The sequence below is a fragment of the Desmodus rotundus genome, chromosome 12, assembly GCF_022682495.2.
Source record: "Desmodus rotundus isolate HL8 chromosome 12, HLdesRot8A.1, whole genome shotgun sequence".
In the NCBI taxonomy this organism is placed as follows: domain Eukaryota; kingdom Metazoa; phylum Chordata; class Mammalia; order Chiroptera; family Phyllostomidae; genus Desmodus; species Desmodus rotundus.
In genome coordinates this window covers 76,571,108-76,593,582 of record NC_071398.1, presented here as the reverse complement: position 1 = coordinate 76,593,582, position 22,475 = coordinate 76,571,108, and the positions used below count along the sequence as shown (strand labels likewise).

At 40.0% G+C, this 22,475-nt stretch overlaps 1 protein-coding gene across 2 annotated transcripts; it reads right to left on the bottom strand.

The window, feature by feature from the left end:
- Positions 1–2,900: 2,900 nt before the first annotated feature.
- LIX1L (limb and CNS expressed 1 like) lies at positions 2,901–22,411 on the bottom strand. Of its 2 annotated transcripts, XM_053914670.2 has the most exons (6): positions 22,016–22,408; positions 12,003–12,166; positions 8,997–9,137; positions 4,362–4,457; positions 4,002–4,079; positions 2,901–3,438 (listed from the first exon to the last, which is right to left on the bottom strand). In XM_053914670.2, exons 1-6 carry the CDS (start codon positions 22,293–22,295, stop codon positions 3,196–3,198), a joined length of 1,002 nt encoding a protein of 333 aa, XP_053770645.1. In that variant the 5' UTR covers positions 22,296–22,408; the 3' UTR covers positions 2,901–3,195. The 2 variants fall into 2 exon arrangements, with proteins under 2 accessions (XP_053770645.1, XP_053770646.1); XM_053914671.2 differs by lacking the exons at positions 2,901–3,438; positions 4,002–4,079; positions 4,362–4,457 and adding an exon at positions 8,557–8,843 and having other exon boundaries at positions 22,016–22,411.
- Positions 22,412–22,475: the final 64 nt, after the last annotated feature.

Here is a 22,475-nt window from a genome sequence, read left to right as displayed (position 1 = left end):
CTATAAATACAGTTTAGGGTCAAACTGTATGTCATGCTGAAGATTTCAGAACTTACCCTGTAGGCAAGAACTTTCTCTACATCAAGTATTTGAGTATTCATGATTGTTAATATTTGCAAATAGCCCCCATACTATTTTTATTAGTATTTTTCATAGTAGGCTGACTTTTTAAACAAATATACATTAAGTTTATTATCACTGCCATAATTTAAAACCTATATTATTGCACTCAAATGCAGATAAAAATATAATGAGTAAAAATGAAAAATATTGCCCTGGCTGGTGTGGCTCAGTAGATTGAGCGCTGACCTGCAAACCAAAGGGTGGAAGGTTCAACTCCCAGATCAGGGTACATGCCTGGGTTGCAGGCCAGGTCCCCATTAGGGGGCGTGTGAGAGGCAACCACATATTGGTGTTTCCCTCTCTCTTTCTCCCTCCCTTCCCCTCTGTCTAAAAATAAATAAAATCTTTAAAAAAATGAAAAATATTTGCCAATCTACCATCCAAAATCATCACAGATACTACCAAGGGTTCACACATAAAACTCTGGGAAGTCCTGCTTAAAGGTGAAGATAGCTAAGTGATGGTTTTAAGCAAGGGAGCTGTATAGTCATTTAAGTATTTTAGAAGGAAACATGACAGTAGTGTGGAGAATATCAAGAATGAAGACAGAGAACAGTTAGGAAGCTATTGCAGTGGTCCAGCCCAGAGATGAGAAGGATTGAACTAAGGCAGTAAATATTGACAAAATAGATTAGGAAGTTTATATAGGAGGTAAACTCTATAGTAAGTGACTGATTAGATGGTAGGAAAGAGGTAAAGATGGATTTCAGGTTCTAGCTTAGGCACATGGGAAGATAATAATTCCAATAACAGATCTGCAGCATCAAACAGGAGCATGTATGGTGAAAAGGGTTTTATTTTGGATATGTAAGTTGAAAGAACTTGTGTCATATTCTGGTGGTAATGTCATATACAGGTGGTAATGTCAGGTAGAAATACAGATGCAAAATGTCAAAACAGTTTAGGGCAGAAGAAATAGATTTGAGAATCACGGGTGTAAAAGAGTTTAGACCACCATAGTAGGTGAGGTTACAAGTGGAACTAGGTAGAACTTGAGGAGAAAGAACTAAGGACAAAATCCAGGCTTATCAAATGTCTGGAGAAAGTGAGGCAGAATGCTTTTCCCCAGAAGTCCAATATTATCTCTACCACCCAAAAATACTAATAAAATTTTTAGTATATTTGTAAAAGAAAGGGTCATTTTATAGCTCCCCTGATACAAAAGTCTCAAAGAGTCAATCTGGCACATTAGACAAAAATCTATTTTTAATTGTATAAAATTATACAGATAAAATACATAGAAAGTACTAAACAGATAAGTAAAATCTTTAACACTAAAAGTGTACAGATCAGGGAACAATCTTTCTCAAGTTCTTTGGGATCTTGCTGGTTGGTATTTCAGAAAAATAGTAAATCCAGGAGGTGCAAAGACAAGTACTTCCCACAATTCACACCACTTAACACTTCCCAGAGAAAGGAGCATAAGAAAAATGAGGATTTATGATTTCTGAATTACAAATATCAATAAAAACTGAATAGACACACCTATTGTTTAATGTAAGATCTTCTGCTCCAACCCTACATGTATGTCATGGAACACAGAAAAAGGTCTTGGAGAATTCAGGAAGTTCCTTTCAAGCACAGATACATTTGTTGCTAGATTGCTTACTTTTAATCCCATATGTACTGGTCACAAAAATGATTTTAAAAGAAAGAAGGATGATTTTCAACTTGCCCCTGTCTGATCCAAAAGAAAATTGTGGCCTGTTTCCTAACTTATTTCTGAAAGCAAAGTGTGTAATTGTTAAATGGAAAGTCTAATTTAGAAGCATTAAACTTCCCAAGCTCAATTTAAAGAGCACTGAACTATGTAATATTGTATAAAGGAAACTACAGAAACAAGGGGAAAACCTATCTTAGACCTACAAAAAATCCTCCCAAAGGTGAATGCTTTACCTGTATTCAAGATCATTTCTCTCCTATTCCACCCAGGAGAGAGGTAGGAGAAGAGGAAAATATTAAAAATACAAATAGCTGATCATAGATTCGTTTTCCCTTCCTGCAAGTCTCCCAGGGTTCCAATTAGGAAATGCCATAATGCCCAAGTCTCATCTAATTTACCTGATCAGTGTGGAGAAAGAGGAAAGAAAACAGAGAAAACAAATGTGAATCTAAGGTACGTACATCTAAGGTAGTAGATGGCAACAAATTTGTGGCAGTGAGAGGAGTGTGGCCCTCACCAAATAGGACAGATAACTTTTCCAAAGAGCAAAATGATGGGAGGAGAGAGAAGAGGAAAATATCTTTTACTTTCTCTGCAGAGAGGACAGTCTAATTACAGGGCTTAACTAAACTAGGGGAGCAGGGGGGGCAGGAGTGAAAAGGAAATATTAAAAGATAAGCAACTTCAACCCCGACCCCTTCTGTAGTGTAGAGTACATCCTGAAATCTGGACTATGGCATGGTATCTATGCCCCAGAAGCAATTTAGGTGACAAAGCCTTGTGAATTGTGTTTATAATTCCCTTCTTGTTCCTGGACACTTTCTCAGGAATGACCTCAAAAATGAGAAACCAGATCTCCACTTCCTACCTAGTACTAATTGGAGTCAGAGGGGGAAGTAAGGTAGTGGTGAGGAGGGGTGGTGTAGGTTAGGAAATACCATTACTGGAGGAACAACTTGGTACCAAGTAGATCCAGCTCGAGATAAACCAAAGTCGAAAGTTTTGTATTTATAACCTGTTTGAGTCTATGAGAAAGCAGGAATTGGAGTTAGGGGAAGAACATAATCCTTACTCAAGCTTCCTGTTATTTTAAAAGATAGGAGACATGAGCAGGTTTTGTGCTACTGAAATGACTATACAGAGTTACTGCGAATGTAAAAGCCAAAAAAGCTCCAAAGACAACCTGCTCTTCTGGTAAAGTGGAATGGAGATGTTTCAAAGGAAACTACGTCCAGAAAGTAGAAGAAAAGCGATCTCTTAGCAAAAAAGAATCCAGGTATAGAATTTATACATATATACCTATATTTTAAAGTATAAAATTGAAAAAGTATGTACAGGAATCATACTAAGTCTTAGAGAGAACATATAAAATGAGGCCTGGAGAGGATGGGAAACACATGAGTGGATGCCTAACAGTTGGAAGAATGCATATTGCCCAGCTGTCCAGCAGCCAGCATGAGAATGTCTTTCTTCTCTTTGTGGAAGCGCAGCTCCTTGCCTGCCAGCCGGGCTTCATCCAGCTCCCGCTCAGTAGAGGCCAGCTCTCTAGACAGTGCCCCTGGCACACTCTGCTCCCGGCTCACCCAGTCCAATGCCATTTGGTGGCGAATATCATCATCCAGGGCCCGGTGTGAATAGTGAGCCAATACTTCCTAGAGGAGGAGAGGAATGTAAAGGTCACTGACAAGGTAAAGGTTCATACCATGTTGACCGAACTGCAACTAGGAGCTCTTAGCCTTAGGGTCCTAACTGAAGTCAGCACTTTAATTCCTCTAAGGAGATTATTTTTATTTTTTTAAGATTTTATTTATTTTCAGAGAGGAAGGGATGGAGAAAGAGAGGGAGAGAAACACCAATGTGTGGTTGCCTCTTGTGTGCCCCCTACCAGGGACCTTGCCTGCAACCCAGTCATGTGACCTAACTGGGAATCGAACCAGCAACCCTTTGCTTCACAGGTCAGCACTCAATCCACTGAGCTACACCAGCCAGGGGTCTATGAAGATTCTTAAGGGAAACGTGCTGGTGGGGAAAGCAAGGCAGACGAAAGAATCACGGGTAAAATTTAAATAGGAAAGGTAGTAGGAGTGAAGAGGGCACTTTAAGTAAGGCTTTCAACACTCACAAGCTGGTGTCCACAAGCCTGATTATTTCCAACACAACAGCCATGTCAAAATAGTCCCTCTGCCAGACTCCCCTCACCCATAGGATCTCTTACCTGCCGAGAGCACTGTCTTTCCCTCATGGCCTTAAGGCTGCCATTCCAGTGCAACAGTTGAAAAACTGTCATTAGCTCCTGGGGAAAGAAAATATAAAGTGCCAGGACAGTGATTTTGTTTGGGAGGTTACATCAGAATTACATGGGTAACCTTTTCCAACATGTGTTTGTGGAAGCATCTCTTACACCAACTCTTCCTTGAGAATAGGAAGGTATATTTTGAAAAATATTCTAACCTCCTGCACTCACTTCCTTTCCAGATCAGTACCAATGTGTTAAGGATTAGTATGAGGCACATACACACACAGCCTGACCCATGCTGTTCCACAGGCTGAGCCAGGAAAGTAAATGGAATAGTACCTGGAACTCCAACATTGACTTGCCCTTGTTGGATTCCAGCATGAATCGGAAGGCACCAATCCCTGTATTTGGGTTGTCAGCTTCCTCCCTATTGCCCTGGTAACAAGAATAGATAAAGATTTTCAATCAGAATTATCACCTTAAGCAGCACTGTCCAATAGAAATATAACTAACATATAACATATTAAGTTCAATAACATTATTTAACCTAATATATGCAAAATATTTCAACTGTTAATGGTATAAAATTATTAATGAAATATTTTTCTTTTTCTTATACTAAGTTTTCAAAATCTGGTGTCTTATGCTTACAGCACATCTCAATTTACAGTAGCCACATTTCAAATGCTCCATAACTACATGTGGCTTGTGGCTATTCTGCTGGTCAATATAGACCTAGTGGACTCCAAAGTTATCACACATTTTAACTCAGGTGACAGAGAAAGGTGAATCTGATTTTCCCTATTTTTACAAGGGAGAACACTTAGATATAGAGAAGAGTCATAAATTAGCCAAAATAACAGATGGAGTTCAGCATGTGGGATTGGACTAGACTAGAGGACAATTGCTCAAATGCATCTTAAAGGGAGACAGAAGGAGCCATAAGCATGGCAAATTCTGGGTAGCAGTTTGGCATCCTGAACATTTGCCCCATGTGTATTCTATTGGTGATATGAGCCTACAGGGCTAGAATTAAGATACATTGTCTGACCTGCAAGCATAGTGTGCACAAAAAAAAAACCCAATACAATATAGAAGGTAAGAGTGTGGATTTAATAGTCTTATGGCCTTGGTGAAGTCATTTAACCTTCTTTTCCTCAGTTTCCTCATCTGTAAAATGGAAATAATCATAGATCTACTTTATAGGACTGTTTTGAGAATTAAATAAGTTACATTTTTTAAATTTAAAAAGTAATAAATATGGTTTAAACTCTGATATAAAATGTGGGTACATAATTTTACTGGACCTAGTGTTCAATTACACAATCTAAATCCACACTGGTATTGGTTGTTATTTGGTGCTATTTGGTGGCAATTTAATATTATTGAGGATAATTCCAGGTCCTGGGGCTGGATGGGACTTCAAAATAAGGGTATTGGTGGTAACTGATAAGGGTATTGGGTTTATTGGTGACCGTTTTGTCAAACTGACCTAGGAAAATAGGACCAGGAAACTACTGGGAACACAGGGACCCAAATCTCTCCTCCTGCTTCCTTAGAAGTTGCCTGCTTTTTCTAGCCATTCCACACCACCCCCCACCCCCACCTCCCAAGAACAGAACTTATATTCTGCTCTCTTTGAGAAAGGGAACTGGGTAGAGTTCAGGAGCCGATCAAGTTATACCCAAATTCAGTTAATTGTGGGGCACTTTATCATGGGGTTTTACTGTACATGTATCACACCTAAATTAATGGCACTTAGTAAAACCACCATAAGTGCTAGGAAAATATTATTTATTTTCATTGTGGTAGAATCAACAAGAGTCTTTTGACAAGACTTGTCACAAGACTCTTGTTGATTCTACTCAAGATCAGCCTATATTGTTTTGTGGCTCATGAGAAACAACCATGCCTTATGTGGTGGTGAAGCAAAGATCACAAAATTTGGATTTATGAGTGAAAAGCTAATGGGCAGAAGGAAAAAAGGTAATCTTCACTATTAGGATTTACAGCTCTGAGGTAAGCAACCATTTTCGCTTTTGCCTATAATTGTTCAATATGATACCTTATTCAGTACCTTTAAAATTTCCATGATATGGCACCTAACAATAATGATCATATCTGTACAGCTAACTGGGATATACAGAGGAGGCTGTTGGCAGAAGAGCCTGCCAGCAGAGGCTGTGGGGCACAGAAGTCCATCTGTTCCAGGACTTGCTCAGTCCCCTAATAGCTGAGGGGATCAATATCAGGGCACGTCTGTAACCTATCTGGAGTACACCAGAGTGGCATGACCCACCAGTTGGGAAGTTCTAACTCATATGACACGCACTTAACATGGTTATAAATGAAAAACATTTATTCAATAAATATTTAATCACAAATTACTTGATTAGGGGTAGCAACATTAGAATATAATTGGAAAGGAATTAGAATTAATTTAATTCAACCTATTTATTTTACAAATGAGGAAACCCAGACCCACAGAGGCTGTGATTTGTCAAAAGACAGTATAATCTACTGTCAAATTCAGTAATTTTAAAGAAAAAAAGGCTGAAAACAAAGAATGTGATCATCACTCTCCTCCCCTGGCTAAGACCAAATAGAAATTGTTATTCTGAAGAATAGAGATTCTATTGGGATATTAATGAGAAATCTATTAAGTTCTCAATTTGGGGAGTTAATCAAAAAGGAATAGTGGCAAGAGAATAATAATTATTTACATATCTTTACTTTCACTTTGTAGTAGACATTGCTGGTGATCTAACCAACATCTATTTCCTTCTTCCCTACTATAGTATAGAACCTTAATCTTGTTGTAGTGTCTACTTATCTCCTATGTGCCTCAGGGAAGAATACGTAAATCCTAATCCCTTTAGTTTGTAACTTCTGTTTGTTCTGTTCTTGTAATCCGTTTTAAGGTGGGAATTCTAGCCTTTGGGAGGTAGAAAGAAGGTGTGTTGGAGGGCTCCTGGGAAAACCATTCTTTACTATTAAAGAGACACTAAAAAAGATGGTCTCTTTCTGTCTCTGAATGGGCTTGTGTCTGAATGTGTGGAATTCTGTAGCCATCTTGAACCCTAAGGGGAGTCAGCCCAAGGGCAAAGCCAACCTTTTGGCATCTCTGTGCCACACTGGTAGAAGAAGAGTTGTCTTGGGCTGCACATTAAATACATTGCAACACATAAGCACACAAAAAAATCTCATAATATTTTAAGTAAATTTACAGTTTTGTGTTGGGCTGCATTCACAGCCATCCTGGGCTATATATACTTGGCCTTCGGTTCACAGGTTGGACACCCCTGAAAAGGATGGGTGGGCGGAAGATGGAAATAATTTGGGCCAGATGATGACATTCTTGATCCACAGAATCAACCAGCCCTGAAATCTGCTCTACTTCTGGACTTCCTGTCATGTTAGATAATAAATTTTCTTCCTTTACTTATTCCCTTAAGTCAATTTGAAGTGATATTTTCTATTACTTGCATCTAAATAGATAACATGTGCTAAGTGCTTGAATATATTCTCTTATCCAGTAATCCCATGTGATAATTATATGAGGAAACAGATTAAGTAATTTGCTCAAAGTCATATAGCTAGTGGAATCATAATTTCAAAACAAGAATCAGAGCACATGCTCATAATCACTGCTTTCTATAATCCAAACTAATGTTTTGTTTCATAATATATTAGATTAAAAGAGTGAAAAATGTACTTTCTTAATTTTAATTGGCTTTGATTAATATAAAAATGTTTTTATTCCCTGCAGATACTGCCAAATAGGGCAAAGAGTAATGAGAGGAAAGCAGATGGATCCTAGGTAACAGAGGGAAGCCAACTTATGATTTTAAGTGTTCAACCCTAAAAAACAGAACAGATAATTAAAGCAGTTTATTTTATTTTTTAATTTTATGTATTGATTTGAGAGAGAGAAATACCTGATTTGTTTTTCCACTTATTTAAGCATTCATTGATTGATTCTTGTCTGTGTCCTGACTAGGGATTGAATACACAACCTCGGCATGTCAGGAGGATGCTCTAACCAAAAGAGCTACCCAGCCAGGGCCCTGAAGCAGTTTAGTATATGTAATTACATCTTAACTGCAAAGAAGATAGAAACAGAAAATTTATCTGACTTTATCACCCTGTCAGTGAACTTGTGGGAGGGAGGAAGAGGGCAGTGTGAACTTCTAAAATGTACCCTAAGCCAGAAAATTCTCTAAGTTGGCTTGGGTTCCACTCTTGGCTCTACAACTTACTAGCTCTATCACTGTAGGTAAAACTTCTCTTCTTTGTTTTTAGTTTGTTTCCTCATCTGTAAAACAGGGGTATAATAGTACTTATACCTCATAGGATTGTCATTAAGATCAAATAAGATATAGTACATATAAATACCTGGACTAGTACATAATTAGGATTAACTGTGGTTATTCTTATCATCATTATCATTTGAAAGAACAAATATTCTTTTTTAAGAGAGTAAATAAATCATCCTCCCCATTCCTAGAAAGGAAAAAAGCCAAGACACTGTATTATCAAGTATTCTTTATTAATAGGGTACAGTAATGGAGGCAGGAGACAAGTGACAATAAAAAGTCATATAAAAATAATAACAGTGAAGGATGAAGAGACTAAGGTCTAAACCCCAAATTGGGAAAAACACAATTCAAGCTTAATTTTTGTTTTGAAATATCTCTAAAATTCCATAAATTTTGATTTAAAGATTTTTAGATACCAAAGAGATACAAGGGTTTCTAAATACCAAAGGAACAAAATAGCAACAAACGCACATATAGAATTAGAGACTGAGACTTGTGGAGCCTGTAATACAAAAGATTGACAGAGGAAAAAATAGAAGAGATTTAGACAGGAAATACGAATCCATGCCCTATTTCCCAGTAATATACAAGACTTCCCAGCCAGCCAAGTTGTTCCATCTCCCACTCTCCTTCCTTCCAACTCCAAGTAACTTACATTGAAAGATGCCAGGGCCTCAGAGACACTCTTCTCAATGAACTCATCAGTGATTCTTCGGGAAGGATGTTCATTAAACACAGAGTTCATTAGTGCAATCTTTGCAGCACTCCTCCGGGCCTCAGCTTTTGTGGGGCAAAACTAGGCAGGGTAGAGAGAGAGAAAATGTATATATGTATGTCTGAGAGACAGAAGGAACAATGGAGGAAAACGCTTGGGATAGAAGACACAGACACTCTAGATAAATCAGTTCATTCAACACTCCCTGCAAAGTTTTTATTGTAAAACAGTAGAGGTATTTGGAAATATAGTTTTGATTCAACATTCTGAAGTCATTAAAGAACTGGAGGTGACTGTATTTAATACCAAATTGAATGTGGAATGAAAAAGGCTGCTGAAGTCAGCATATAATCACTGGATATGAAAAGTAGCCCTGTTTAAACCATCAACAGAATTAATTATTCAAAAACTAGCCTGTTAGAAATCTTATCTTGTTCTCTGGACCAGTAAGATTTTTTTTTCATCCTTCTAGATAACCTAAGATTAGAACAAAGCTGTCTCTAGACTGCTTCTGGAGAAGAGACCTCTAGTCTCTATCGGAAGGACTCCTCTCAGATTCTTAACCTTCACTTTTATATGTGAGCAGGCAGTTCCCCCAAGGAGCTATCTCCGAACACAGTCTAAGGTCTGAAGAAGGAATTTGTAGTCTTCTTTTTCCCCAGTGGAAGCAAGGAGAAGAGGGGTGGCTAGGGGAAGGAAAGCTGCTGACCTGAGGAAAACAAGAAAAAATTTAAAAATTCATGTTTTTACATGGTATCCAACATAGGTATCATAGAACAGTCTGATTTTCAGAAGTTTTATTTATTTATTTATTTTCAAGATTTTATTTATTTTTAGAGAGAAGGGAAGGGATGGATTAAGAGAGGGAGAGAAACATCAGTGTGTGGTTGTCTTTCACGTGGCCCCCACTGGGGACCTGGTCCACAACCCAGGCATGTGCCCTGACTGGGAATCGAACCAGTGACCCTTTGGTTCACAGCCACGCTCAACCCACTGAGCTACACCAGCCAGGGCTGGAAGTTTTAAATCATTCAATTTCAGACCCTTAGGCACCATAATATTCCTTTATAAATTCATCTTCACTAGCTGCTTCAAAGGCCTCTGTGCCCTTGTCATTTGTGATTACGATTAAAAGAAAGGAAGAAAGTGATGTTACAATTTAAAAAGTAGACCAGGATATGTTTGCTACTTAACCATCCTTAACTATTAATAATTCCCAATTTCCTTTAGCTGACAAGTCTCTCTGAGAGCATATGGAGCTTCGTACATTAGCCCTAAGTCTTCTTGCTTCTTCAATTTCTCTATTTCTAGTCCTTATCTGCTAGCCTGCCGCCCATTTTATTGTCCAGTGCTTTTTCTGAGAAGTTATCTATAAAGAAAAGCAATGGAAGAAATATCAGCTGCCAAAGTGGATACAAAAGAGATAAGCTAAAAGGGGCCGTAACAGATAATTCTACTCTTGCAAAAAAATAAGAGAAATCAAATTACTATAATGGTCGAACTTTGGGCATCACCATAAAATAATCAAACCCTTATTCAGCAATTTAATGAGGTGGGAGAAGGGAAGGAAAGATCTTATTCTGTAGAGGAGAAAGCATAAACATTAATCATCCTGGGCACATATTTATTTTCCTGAAATAGCTGGAGGTTCTGAGGGTAACATTTAGTCATCTGATTTAAAATTTTTTTTTTTATTCTCACCCAAGGACATGTGTAAAGAGGAAGGGAGGGAGAAAGAGGAAAGAAACATTGATGTGAGCCCTGAACAGTACCCACAACCCAGGCATGTGCCCTGACCAAGAATCAAACCCATGACTTGTCAGTTACAGGACAACACTCCAACTGACCAAGCCACACTGGCCAGGGCAGTCATCGGATTTTAAATGAAGCTTCCTGAGGACTGTTTCTGTTTGACACAGGAACTGAATTACAATGGCACTCATTCATGCACCAGATTTATTAAATGACTACTCTATGCTAGGTACTGAGTTTGGTAGTAGAGATTTAAAACTGAACAAGGAAGAAGACAGACACCATCTCTGCCTCCATGGACTGTCATCCACTAGGAGACATAAACAATAATGATATGTTGTGATAAGTGATATGATTGAAGTTCAAGGTGTTATGGAAGCACATAGCAGGGGTTATGGCTTTGTCTAAGGGTTGAACAAACCATATGGGAAACAGAACAAAAGTATCTATTCTCTTTTCTAAATTGCTATACAGACTCTAAATTAATGTTTCAGAGGGCTACCTTCCTGTCTGCAATGTAAAGAATCCACCTTTGATGATAATATTCACACTAGTCAGATTTCTCATTACCCTATAATAGCAACCATACTTTTCATCATCATATGTTAGAAGTCTTTCATATAATTGTAGAAAGCTAGTACTAGAAAGACTTTAGAGATAATCTAACTTATTTCCTTCATATTATAGATGGGGAAACTGAGGCCCAGAGAAGTTACTTGACTTTCCCTGCTGGCAGACAAGGACATGAAAAGTTGAATCTCCTAACTCTTAGAAAAGTAGTATTTCCATCATAGTCCCACCCTTTTGATGCCTTTACTAAGGCTTTCCTTAGTAAATGCCTATGAAAACATACTTGTGGCAAAGGATACTATTCTATGTTCTCAAAAAGAGGTGGCAGGAAGTTAAAAAAGCCAGAGGGAACATGGGTTAGGTGCTCATAGTCTGATAAACTAAGTAAGGGCATTTTTATCACTGTTCAAATTCAAAGTGGGTTTGCATATTTGCAGGCTTAAAAGCACACTACTGATGTTCTTTTGTGATCAAATGAACCTCAGATGCTTATAGGAATGATTTGCCCAGAATTATTGCAGGCCCTCATTATTTCAAACAGAAATGTAATGGCCAAAGTAATGGCGAAAGCCATTATTAGTACATAAGCAATTATCTTTGCTACTGCTGCTTCACAATTCTTACCTGGAAACTCCCAAAGCAACTTCCCCCAGGCAGGGTGACATAGCAGACATAGGGAGGGGTGTTGGAAGGAACCATTTCATAAACCACTAGAGCCCCATTCTTCAAGTCAGCCCCACGAGACTGCTTCATCTGCCAGAATTCCTGAAGTGCCTCCACCACATTCACTACAAAAAGAGATGCAATTAAGTGCAGCAATGAGAACTCCAAGTGGTGCTCTCCTTCAATAGAGTATCTGTAACCTGTACCTACGTTAAGAATCTACCCTCTTTAAGCATTTTAAAATTAGTAAACTTAGAGTCTGATTAAGTCAGTTTACATAGGAAGACCAGAGTACGCCTTCCCTTCGTTATAGTTCACATTTTGATTAGTCCTAGACACCAAAGGAGAGTAACTTAAATATTGAAGGCAGAGTTTCCAAGGTGAGCAGACCATTATTACTACCTGATGAAGTGCAAGTAGATTATTCCACAATTGGCCAGCTGCCCTAGAATAAAAATAACCACCACAATAATAACTGTTAACATTTAACGAACACTTAGTGTATGTCACCCATTTCTTTAAGTTCTTTACCCATTTAATCACAACAACCTTCTGAGGTGGGCACTTTTATTCTCCCCATTTCACAGATGAGGGAAATGAGGCATAGAGAAGTTAAATAACTTGCCCAAGGATGTAATAGCTAGAAAGCAGTAGAGCAAAAAATTCAAACCCAGGAAGTCTTGGTTGCAGTCAATGTTCTTAATCATTACATAATACTGCCATTCAAGGAAATATGGTTGTACTAGCTATTCTCAAGCCTACGCTTCTGGCAAGCAAACCCATGGGCCTGGAATATTATGTGATTATATATATAAAATACTGTGCGAAAGAGAGAGATAGAGAGAGAAATGAATTTCTCTTCTGAGGCTTTCCCTAGATATAAATCTTTTTTGGAGAAACTGTCTATTGGGAGATCCTCCTCCACAAGTCTCTTGCAATCTCCTTTCAGTCTTGCTGGGTATGTCAAGATTTCAAGGCTCTGACTACTCTTTACTTAGGCCACTTCTCAGGATTATGTTTGCAGCAAGAAACCTTGACAGATGGATAATATCTTTCTATGGGATGAAGAACAAGGCTTCCATGTTGGACTTGGGAGGCAAGGGGGACTGATGTAAACAAACATGATGCTCATGCTACTTGCTGTGCTATGAGTAATAAGCAAAGTCTTCTGCCTCTGACCCAGAATTTCTTGATTTCTGCCAGCACCCATAAAACAGTAACTGGCTAACTTATTAGCTATGTGTATGGTAAAATCAAACTCCAGACCTGAAGCTGTATTCCAGAATAGTTGACCTCATCCCCCAATACTTGGGCTCAATTATGCCACAAATATGTATTGGGTACCTACTCTGTACTAGAATCTGTGCTAGGATGCTAGGCTACAATACTGAGCAAAACCATATATGGCTCCTTTTCTTTATGTAGCTTATAGTCTAAAGAGGGAGAGAGATATTAACCAAATAGTCTCAAACAAATGAAAAATAGCCAATGTGATAAGTGCTATAGAGGAGGGGTAAGTGGTGGGAAATGTTATAGGAACAGCTGACCTAGTTAAGAAGCTACCCTCATAAGGAGATATTTAAGCTCAGATATGGTTATGAATTTACTAGGCAAAAAGGTAAAAGACTAATGCTCTGAGCAGAAGGAATGGCATGTACAAAGGCTCTGTGGCAGCAGGGAATATGGTGAATAAAGGGACTAGTGTGTCTAGAAAAGAGAGAGCAAGGGGAAGTGTAATGTAAGATGAGACTGCAAAAGGAAGCAGGGACCAGACCAGGTTGGATCTTCAGGCCATAACAGAGAATTGGCTTTATCCTAAGAGCAACAGGAAGCCTTTGAAGGGTTTTAAATGGAAGAAGGGATGACATCAGTTTGCCTTTGGAAAGGATCACTTTGACTCTAGGGTTTAAACATTTAAAATGGCTTTAAAGCCTCATAATAATAAATTTATAACAAACATTCTCCAGTATCTTCCAACATGACCATTCTCTACTCTCAATTATAACGAGGACTCATTCCTTCTTTTCTTTTGATTGAATTTATTGGGGTGACATTGGTTAAGAAAATTATATAGGTTTCAAGGGTACAATTCTTTTACATTTTCTTAATTCAGATCTGCCAAGGAGAAGACACCAAGATAGGCTAGACATGCAAAAGATTTATTGGGAGGATGAAGAAGGGAGAGTCTTTAGACCATGCTGAAGGTCTGACACCTGTGGACAGTGAGAGGGAAGGAAGGAGGTTTGGATATGACACTGCAGCACAGTAATAAGAAAGGTTTGGCCAAGGCAGTGGGAAGCCTTCAAGCCAATGGAGCCCCACATCTCACCAGATGTGCCTGAGTTAGTACGCCTGCTGTGCTCAGTCATTGGCTGGGAGCAGCCTACGGGATATGCAGACTCAGTACAAATATGTGATGGACCTAAAGGGAACAGAAGCTTAAGGCTGTCAGTCAATTATTCTCCCTGCAGAAGGAGAATAATTAACAGCACATTTTCATGGCTGCCAGACACACAAACAAAAACTTGAGCATGTGTTAGGTGCATCACTCCATTTTAGGCATTTGGGATGCAAATATAAATAACACACTTTCTGCCAGCAAGGGGTTAAAAAACTAGTGGCCAATAATAACTGTTATCTCACCTGCTCTACAACTGAAGCAAGCACTCCATGTATCAGCCAGAGTTCAAAAAGCTGTATAAGCCTTTTCTAACACCCTATATTTAACTGACTTTTTAGAATGTTCATTTTTCTGTTAAAAGACAAAACGAAAAGGAAAATCTCTTTCCACCCCTTAGTTTTGGCAGGGGCTCTTCAAAGGTCACTGCTGCCAAGGAAGCTTAGCTACCTTTGTTCTTTCCACTGAGATCTTTTCAGGCCCAGTTCCCAATTTGAGGTAATTTAACACAATGTGCTGATTGATAACTCTCTTTACATGCAAGCAAAAGGGAAAATATTGAAATAAGGAAGGGGAGGAGAGCACTATAATGGGGAAAGTCCCATTAAAAAACATATATCAGGACTTCTGGCCAAGATGGAGGTGTAGGCAGGTACACTTTGTCTCCTCACACAACCAAAAGAAGGACAACAACAAATTTAAAAACAAAAAAACAACCAGAACTGTCAGAAAATCAAACTGTATGGAAGCCCAACAACCAAGGAGTGAAAGAAGAAATATTCATCCAGACTGGTAAGAAGGGCAGAGATGGGCAGCAGGGGCGGAGAAGACACACAAGCAAGGCGGTGGCTGGCAGACCCACATTAGCATGTGGATAAATAGGGAGGAACAACTGGGGAGTGAGACAGACCACACCACCCAGGGTTCCAGCACAGGAAAAGAAAGCCTCAAAACCTCTGGCCGAAAAAACCTGTGGGGGTTGCAGCAGCAGGAGAAACTGCCAGTCTTATAGGAGAGTTCTTTGGAGAGACCCACAGGGTCCTAGAACATACACAAATCCAACCACCTGGAAGCAGCACCAGAAGGGCCAAATTTGCTTGTGGGTAGCAGGGACAGTGACTGAAACCCAAGAGCTGAGCAAGCGGCATTGTTCCCTCTTAGACCCCTCCCCCACATACAGCACCACAACCCAGCAAAGTGGGTTGCCCCACCCTGGTGAATACCTAAGGCTCCACCCTTACAACATAACAGGAATGCCAAGATAAAGAAATATGGCCTAAATGAAAGAAAAGATCAAAACTCCAGAAAAAGAACTGAGCAACGAATTAATAGCCAATCTATATCAGATACAGAGTTCAAAACACTAGTAATCAGGATGCTCACAGAAATCATTGAGTATGGTTGCAAAATAGAAGAACAAGTGAAGGCTATGCAAGGTGAAATAAAGCAAAATATACAGGGAACCAACAGTGAAGGGAAGGACACCAGGACTCAAATCAATGGTGTAGACCCGAAGGAAGAAATAAACATTCAACCAGAACAGAATAAAGAAACAAGAATTCAAAAAAATGAGGAGAGGCTTAGGTACCTCTGGGACAACTTTAAATGTTCCAACATCCGAATCATAGGGGTGCCAGAAGGAGAAGAGGAAGAGCAAGAAATTGAAAACTTACTTGAACAAATAATGAAGGAAAACTTCCCCAGTCTGGCAAAGGAAATAGACTTCCAGGAAGTCCAGGAAGCTCAGAGAGTCCCAAAGAAGTTGGGCCCAAGGAAGCACACACCAAGGCACATCATAATTACATTACCCAAGATTAAAGGAGAGAATCTTAAAAGCAGCAAGAGAAAAAGACACATTTACCTACAAAGGAGTTCCCACTAGACTGTCAGCTGATTTCTCCAAAGAGACCTTACAGGCAAGAAGGGGCTGGAAAGAAGTATTTGAAGTCAGGAAAGGCAAGGACCTACATCCAAGATTACTCTATCCAGCAAAGCTATCATTTAGAATGGAAGGGCAGATAAAGTGCTTCCCAGATAAGGTCAAGTTAAAGGAGTTCATCATCACCCAGCCCTTATAAGTTAAAGGGATTTATCTAAGAAAATGAAGAAGATTAAAAACTATGAACAGTAAAATGACAATAAACTCACAACTATTAACAACTGAACCTAAGAAAACACAAAAACAAACTAAGCAAACAACTAGAACAGGAACAGAATCACAGAAATGGAGATCACAGGGAGGGTTATCAGTAGGGAGGGGGAGGGGGAAGAGTGGGGGAAAAGGTACAGGGAATAAGAAGCATAATTGGTCAGTACAAAATAGACAGGGGGAGGTTAAGATTAGTATAGGAAATGGAGAAGTCAAAGAACTTATGTGTACGACCCATGGACATGAACTGGGGCATGGGGGGTAATGCGGGTGGGAGGGGTGGTGCAGAGCAGTGGGGAATATTGGGAGAAAAAAATGGGACAACTGTAATAGCATAATCAATATAATATCCTTTTAAAAAAAGCATATATCCTCCCTGGCTGGTGTGCCTCAGTCAGTGGATTAAGTGCTGGCCTGTGAACCAAAGGGTCAGTGGTTCGATTCCCAGTCAAGGCACCTGCCTGGTTTGTGGGCCAGGTTTCTGGTGTGAGGGAGGCTACCACACATTGATGTTTCTCTCCTCTTCCTCCCTTCCCCTCTCTCTAAAAAGAAATAAATAAAATCTTTTTTTTTTTTTTAAGAAAAAGCATATATCCATTTTATGTCCAGGTAAATCCATCTTGAAACAGAATACAGGACTATTTTTTAGTGATTACTCAAAGCCACAGGAAATAGGGAGCCTTATTTCAGAAATGTGAATATGAAATGGAAACTTGGGCAAGTGTTCAGGAAAAAAAGCAATTAATTGTTATCTGCAATTGAAAATGCTCATAGACTCATTTCTTTTTAGAGATGACAGGTACTTTAGAGATCATTTAGTCCAACTCAGGCTAAGGAAGGGTAAGTGACTTCTTGGGGTCACAGAGCTGTGGCAGACTTGGAGGCATGAAGGTAGATAATCTTGATACCATTGTTTTTCAACTTGGGAATAATATAGGGGCTAAGGTTAAGTCCATGGTTAAGCTTCATGGGGGTTCAAAAGCCCCCTAAAACTATAGGAAAATTATTTTTGTGTGTGTGTGGGAGGTGCCCATAGGTTTTTTTAAAAAGATTTTCAGTGAGGAACCATGGGTATAATGGTTTACATAAGAATGGTTAGAAAACAGTGAGATGGGAGGGTGGCAATGACTGAGACATGCAGGGCTGACAGCTACAATTGCTTTTTGAAAGTCACTGATGGGTGCTGGTGTGAAAGGGAGAAGAAACACCAAGATAGCAAAGAATATTTAATTACTTACACTATGATGTTGAATAGCCACAAAAAAGAGAGGAATTTTGGTATTGTCCTTAGGAAATAAAATATTAGATGAATCTCTAGGTGAAACGAGCGGTACAGATTACAGTGAAAATTTTATATCATAAAGATAAATACAATTTTTGTGGTGGGGGAGCATGGATATAGATAATGAAATTGAGAGGTGAGTGAAAAGGTTCTCCCTGATCAAGGATGGTGAGAACAGGCTGGCCTGATTTAATTCACATTACAATGAAGATAGCAAAGCTGGTGGAAAATATTTCATCTGATATTTCCTATTTCAGTTTGTAGAAGGTACCCCTGAATAGCCCACAATGCACAGACACTTTGGAAAGGAGGGATTACAAAGTGACAGTGACTTTGGGAGAGGACTGTGGTAGGCTGAATAATGTCCCCTGCCAAGATTCCCATGTCTTATTCCTTGGAGCCTCTGAATGACCTTATGTGGCAAAAACTTTGTAGATGTGATTAAGTTAATGATCTTAAAATGAGGATATCCTCATCTTAGGGGGGCGTGCTCTAAATACACTCACTAATACCCTTAGGGAGTGATATTTGATGAAACATCCAAGAGGAAAAGGCAGTATGACCACGGAGACAGGGGTTGGAGTGAGGCAGTCACATGCCAAGGAATGCTGGCTGCCACCAGAAGCTGGCAGAGGCAAGGAAACAGATTATCCCCTAGCATATCTGGAGGTAGTACATACCTGCTGACACCTTGATTTTGGTCTACTGATAATGATTTTGGACTTGTGGCCTCCCAAATTTTGAGGGAATAATTTCTGTTGTTTTAAGGCGCCAAGTTAGGGATCATTTGTTAGAGCAACCACAGGAAACTAATACAGAGTCTAACCCAACATTCCAAAAATTAGAAATACTCAGACCAATCAATTTAACTTCATAGTCATTTACAGGCAAAGAAGCTGTCTGGATTCTGAGGAAAAGGAACTACTAAACAGAAAATACTACACCAGATTCACTTGTTAAACCTTGTTGAGAACTGGGCAGGCTTTCCAATTATGTAACCATATTATGATATAAAGGGAGAGCAAAAATAGGTTTGAAGAGAGCAATGCAGAAGTTACCTAACAAGAAAAATCATTCAGGCAATCATGCCAGTTTAGAGATTTCCAGCTGTCAAACATTAGAAGAAGGAAACTACATGTATGCCATATGGAAAAAGGGGGCAAAGGAAATGGTAATGGTAAAATACCTATTATATGCACAGTGTCCAAAGCATTTCCAAATGCATAACAATAGCAACCACTCACTAAGTACTATGTGTTGCACGCTTTACACTCATTATCTCATTTAATCCACACAAACCCATCAAGATAGGTATTATAATATCCATTTTACAAAAAGTGAACAAGCTAAAAAATTGGTCACAGTGGCTGAACCAGGATTTAGAACCAAGGTTTGCCTCCAAAGCCATCTCTCTATTCTACTGTCCTGCTTTATTTCACCATTAATCCTCCCATATAATCAGTAAAGTGGACTTTCAACTCCATGAATATAGGGACTGAGTATCTGTCTTATTCATCACTGCATCTAGTGATCAACAAATATTTGTTAGATGAATTAATCGAACATATGAGGCCCAGAGAGATTAAGCAATTTATCCAAGATCACACAGCCACTATTTAACATGGCCAGGTTCTCTGATTCCAAATCTTATTTCAGTTTGTACAAGGTACCCCTACAAACTGAAGATCCTACAAATAGGCACTACAAACTAAGATCCTACAGCATACTGAGCTATGTGTGTATCTTGCACAGGGATTTGGGGTTGGAGGGTTTACAGGACAAACAGGTGAAATAACAGAGGAGTTTTTGTTTGTTTGTTTTGTACATATGCTAAGATCCTACATGAGTGAAACTAAAACTAAAGACCATGACTGGAAAAGGTGAATTTGGAGCAGTTAGAAGATGAACAATGTGAACTGAAGATGATGCAGTAAAGCACTGTTAGATCAAGAAATGGTCTGGGCAAAGACCAAAGTAAATTATATGCTGGGGAATACAGCCAGCTCCCAATACCATGCCATCAGTCACAAGAGAATGGGGGTGCATGCCAATGGCAGCTTTGCCTATTAATCAAAGCAAAATAAATGATTCCATGTGGTGAAGGGCCTCTGAGCCAAAATTGGCCCAGACTCTGCTTGCCTGAAGCTGGACTATCTGCCAAACTCTCCCAAAGTACTGGCTGGACACCCAGACTGGAAATGAGAAACCCAAAAATAATGAGGGCTGTGGTGGGAAGTAGGAAGGCTGGAAGAGAGAATTGCTGCAGAATCTGAAGTCTGACTGGTTGCTCTTTCTCAGTGCTATCCCCTTGTTGCCTCATCCTTTCTAAGGAAATGAAAAAGGTTTTACAGGATACTCAGTTTAGCCAAACCAGAGGCTCTCCAGGTAACACAGGCAAGAAAAAGGATACACTCCTCTACAATTTTAATAAGTACTTATAAGTTTTCAAGAGGAAGATTTCAGATTTAGAGTGATTGGTCTTGGCTACTCCTATGCTGAGAGGCAGATCTTCCTTTGGTGTCATCTTAAAGAGACCTGAAGCAGCAGGGCAATAGCTGTTGGCAGTTCCATCACATAGCCCTGTGAAATGTATTAATTAAACTAGAAAAACAACTATGAACTTCAGAGTTATATGCATTTGCATTCCCAGCGCCTAGAAGAGTGCCTGCCCCATCCATGGTAGGAATTCAAAATGTTGAAGAACAAAGAGAAACTGATAGTAAATATATCATTAGGCATATACAACAAAATGGATCTAAAAATCTTTTTTCATAGGAATCTATGGGTTTACACTGTCAGGATTTAAGAGTGGGAGAAAATGAGACATGTCCTTCCCAAGGAAATATGAACCAATAAATTTGTGATAATACTTATCATTTTTAAGTACTCACTATGTGTCAGGTGCAATGTCTCATTTAATCCACATCATAACCCTTAAGGAAACGGAAGCTCAGTGAGGTTAAATCACTTCTCAAAAGACATAGCTGGCAAGTGACAGAGATTTAATATGGGATTCAATCCAGACTTGTGTGACTCCAAACCCTGTGTGTGCTCTTTTCATTACACTTTATTAGGGAGAAAAACAACATTGTTACTGTCTATAGGGAATGTCCTGCAACCTCTCTCTGCATTATTATTAAACTAGAAAGTTAAAGATTTAGGACCTGACTAACCAGAGAGAAGTGATGTCTCAGAAAGTCTGGATCTAAATTCTGTATCCCACACCCCTCACTATATATATATTCCTTGTTACACTGTAAATCTGGAGCTCAAACTCAGGCAATTATGTGCTGGTTATACAAAAACAACAAAGAAAATCCTCACATTCCCCTTCTCAGAAGCTGTAGAAATTAGGTATCTTTAAGATGAAGATCTCTAATGGAAATCGGGTTTCTGCCTGGCTGATTTCCACAGAATGTATTGTAACACTGAAAGAGCCAAGGCTTGGGATTTATCCTCAGTTCCTGGGCAAAGGCCAGTAAAACAGCCATACAGGCCAGAGTTGAGAAGCTCCATACCAAAAAAGAGACAGAAGTGAGGTACTAAGTCACAGGAAGCTGGTGCTGCCTCAGTGGTATGTGTCCAGATTTAAAAGTTCAGTTATTATAACTTGTGAAGGCACTACGGAACTCCCCAGCAAATCTGAAGTTGCATTGGAAATTTTAGAGTGACAATATGTAAGAAAAGAATTGACAAGTCAAGGGGATGGAGTAAATTTACAGGGGTGCCCAGGAATTGCTGAGGTCACAGAAGAAAGACGGAAGATTGTATCGATGAGAAACGTTCTGGATCTGAGAATAAAGGATAGGATCCCACACAATGGGGACCTGTCTTCAAAGGCAGACATGTTAAAGCATTAAGCTATAGGAGGAATTCCATTTCCGAAGGGGAAAAGGTTGGGAGGAAAAGAGGACTGTATCTGTAAAAAGGGGTTCCTAGAGAATATAGTAGTAACTCAATAAAGGGGAGGGGTGAGAAGCTAAAATGTGTGTATGAGTGTGTGCGTGTGCATATAGCCCAGAAGGAAACTCCCGAAAAGGAAATGTATGTGAGGGCTCTGCGCCAAGAAAAGCTATCCAGAGGACTGTGGGAGCAAGATTCCCGTACAGAGGGTGTCCCACTGGAGGTCAGACCAGCAGACTCACCTCGGCCATAGCCCTGCGTGTGCTTGGCGAAGCTCCTCACCACGGCCTCCACAGCTTCCCGCAGCACTGCCGGGCTGCCAGCGACGCCGGGGGGCAATGGCAGCCCGGGAGCCCCGGACAGGAGCAGGGTCGGCGGGGGCGGTGGGGCTGGCGGGGAGCCCACTGAGGGTGTGGCGGGGGCAGCCGCGGCCCCAGTCACTCCGGGCCGCAGCGTTCGCAGAGTGCCCCTCCCGTTGGGGCCCACTCCAGGCTGCAGCCGCTGCGCTCGCATCGTCTCCATTCCTGACGCCAGCGGAGTAGTGGCCGAGAGCTTGCCAGTCTGGCGAGCTAACGGTCCCAACCAACCGCGCCAGCTAGCGCCCAGGGACTGAAGGCGGTGCCGGAGCCCAACCATCAGTCAAGCGGGGGCGGAGACGAGCCAGGTCCTATGCCAATCACCACAGAGAGGACGGGAGTTGGC

What these genes read in the sequence shown, in the direction of transcription:
- LIX1L (XM_053914670.2), bottom strand. Translation starts at nt 22,295, where the DNA reads ATGGAGACGATGCGAGCGCAGCGGCTGCAGCCTGGAGTGGGCCCCAAC. An exon ending in CACGCAGGGCTATGGCCGAG is followed by an intron (nt 12,167 to 22,015) that starts GTGAGTCTGCTG and finishes CTCTTTTTGTAG; the next exon opens with TGAATGTGGTGGAGGCACTT. An exon ending in AGTCAATGTTGGAGTTCCAG is followed by an intron (nt 4,080 to 4,361) that starts GTACTATTCCAT and finishes TTCTTTCCCCAG; the next exon opens with GAGCTAATGACAGTTTTTCA.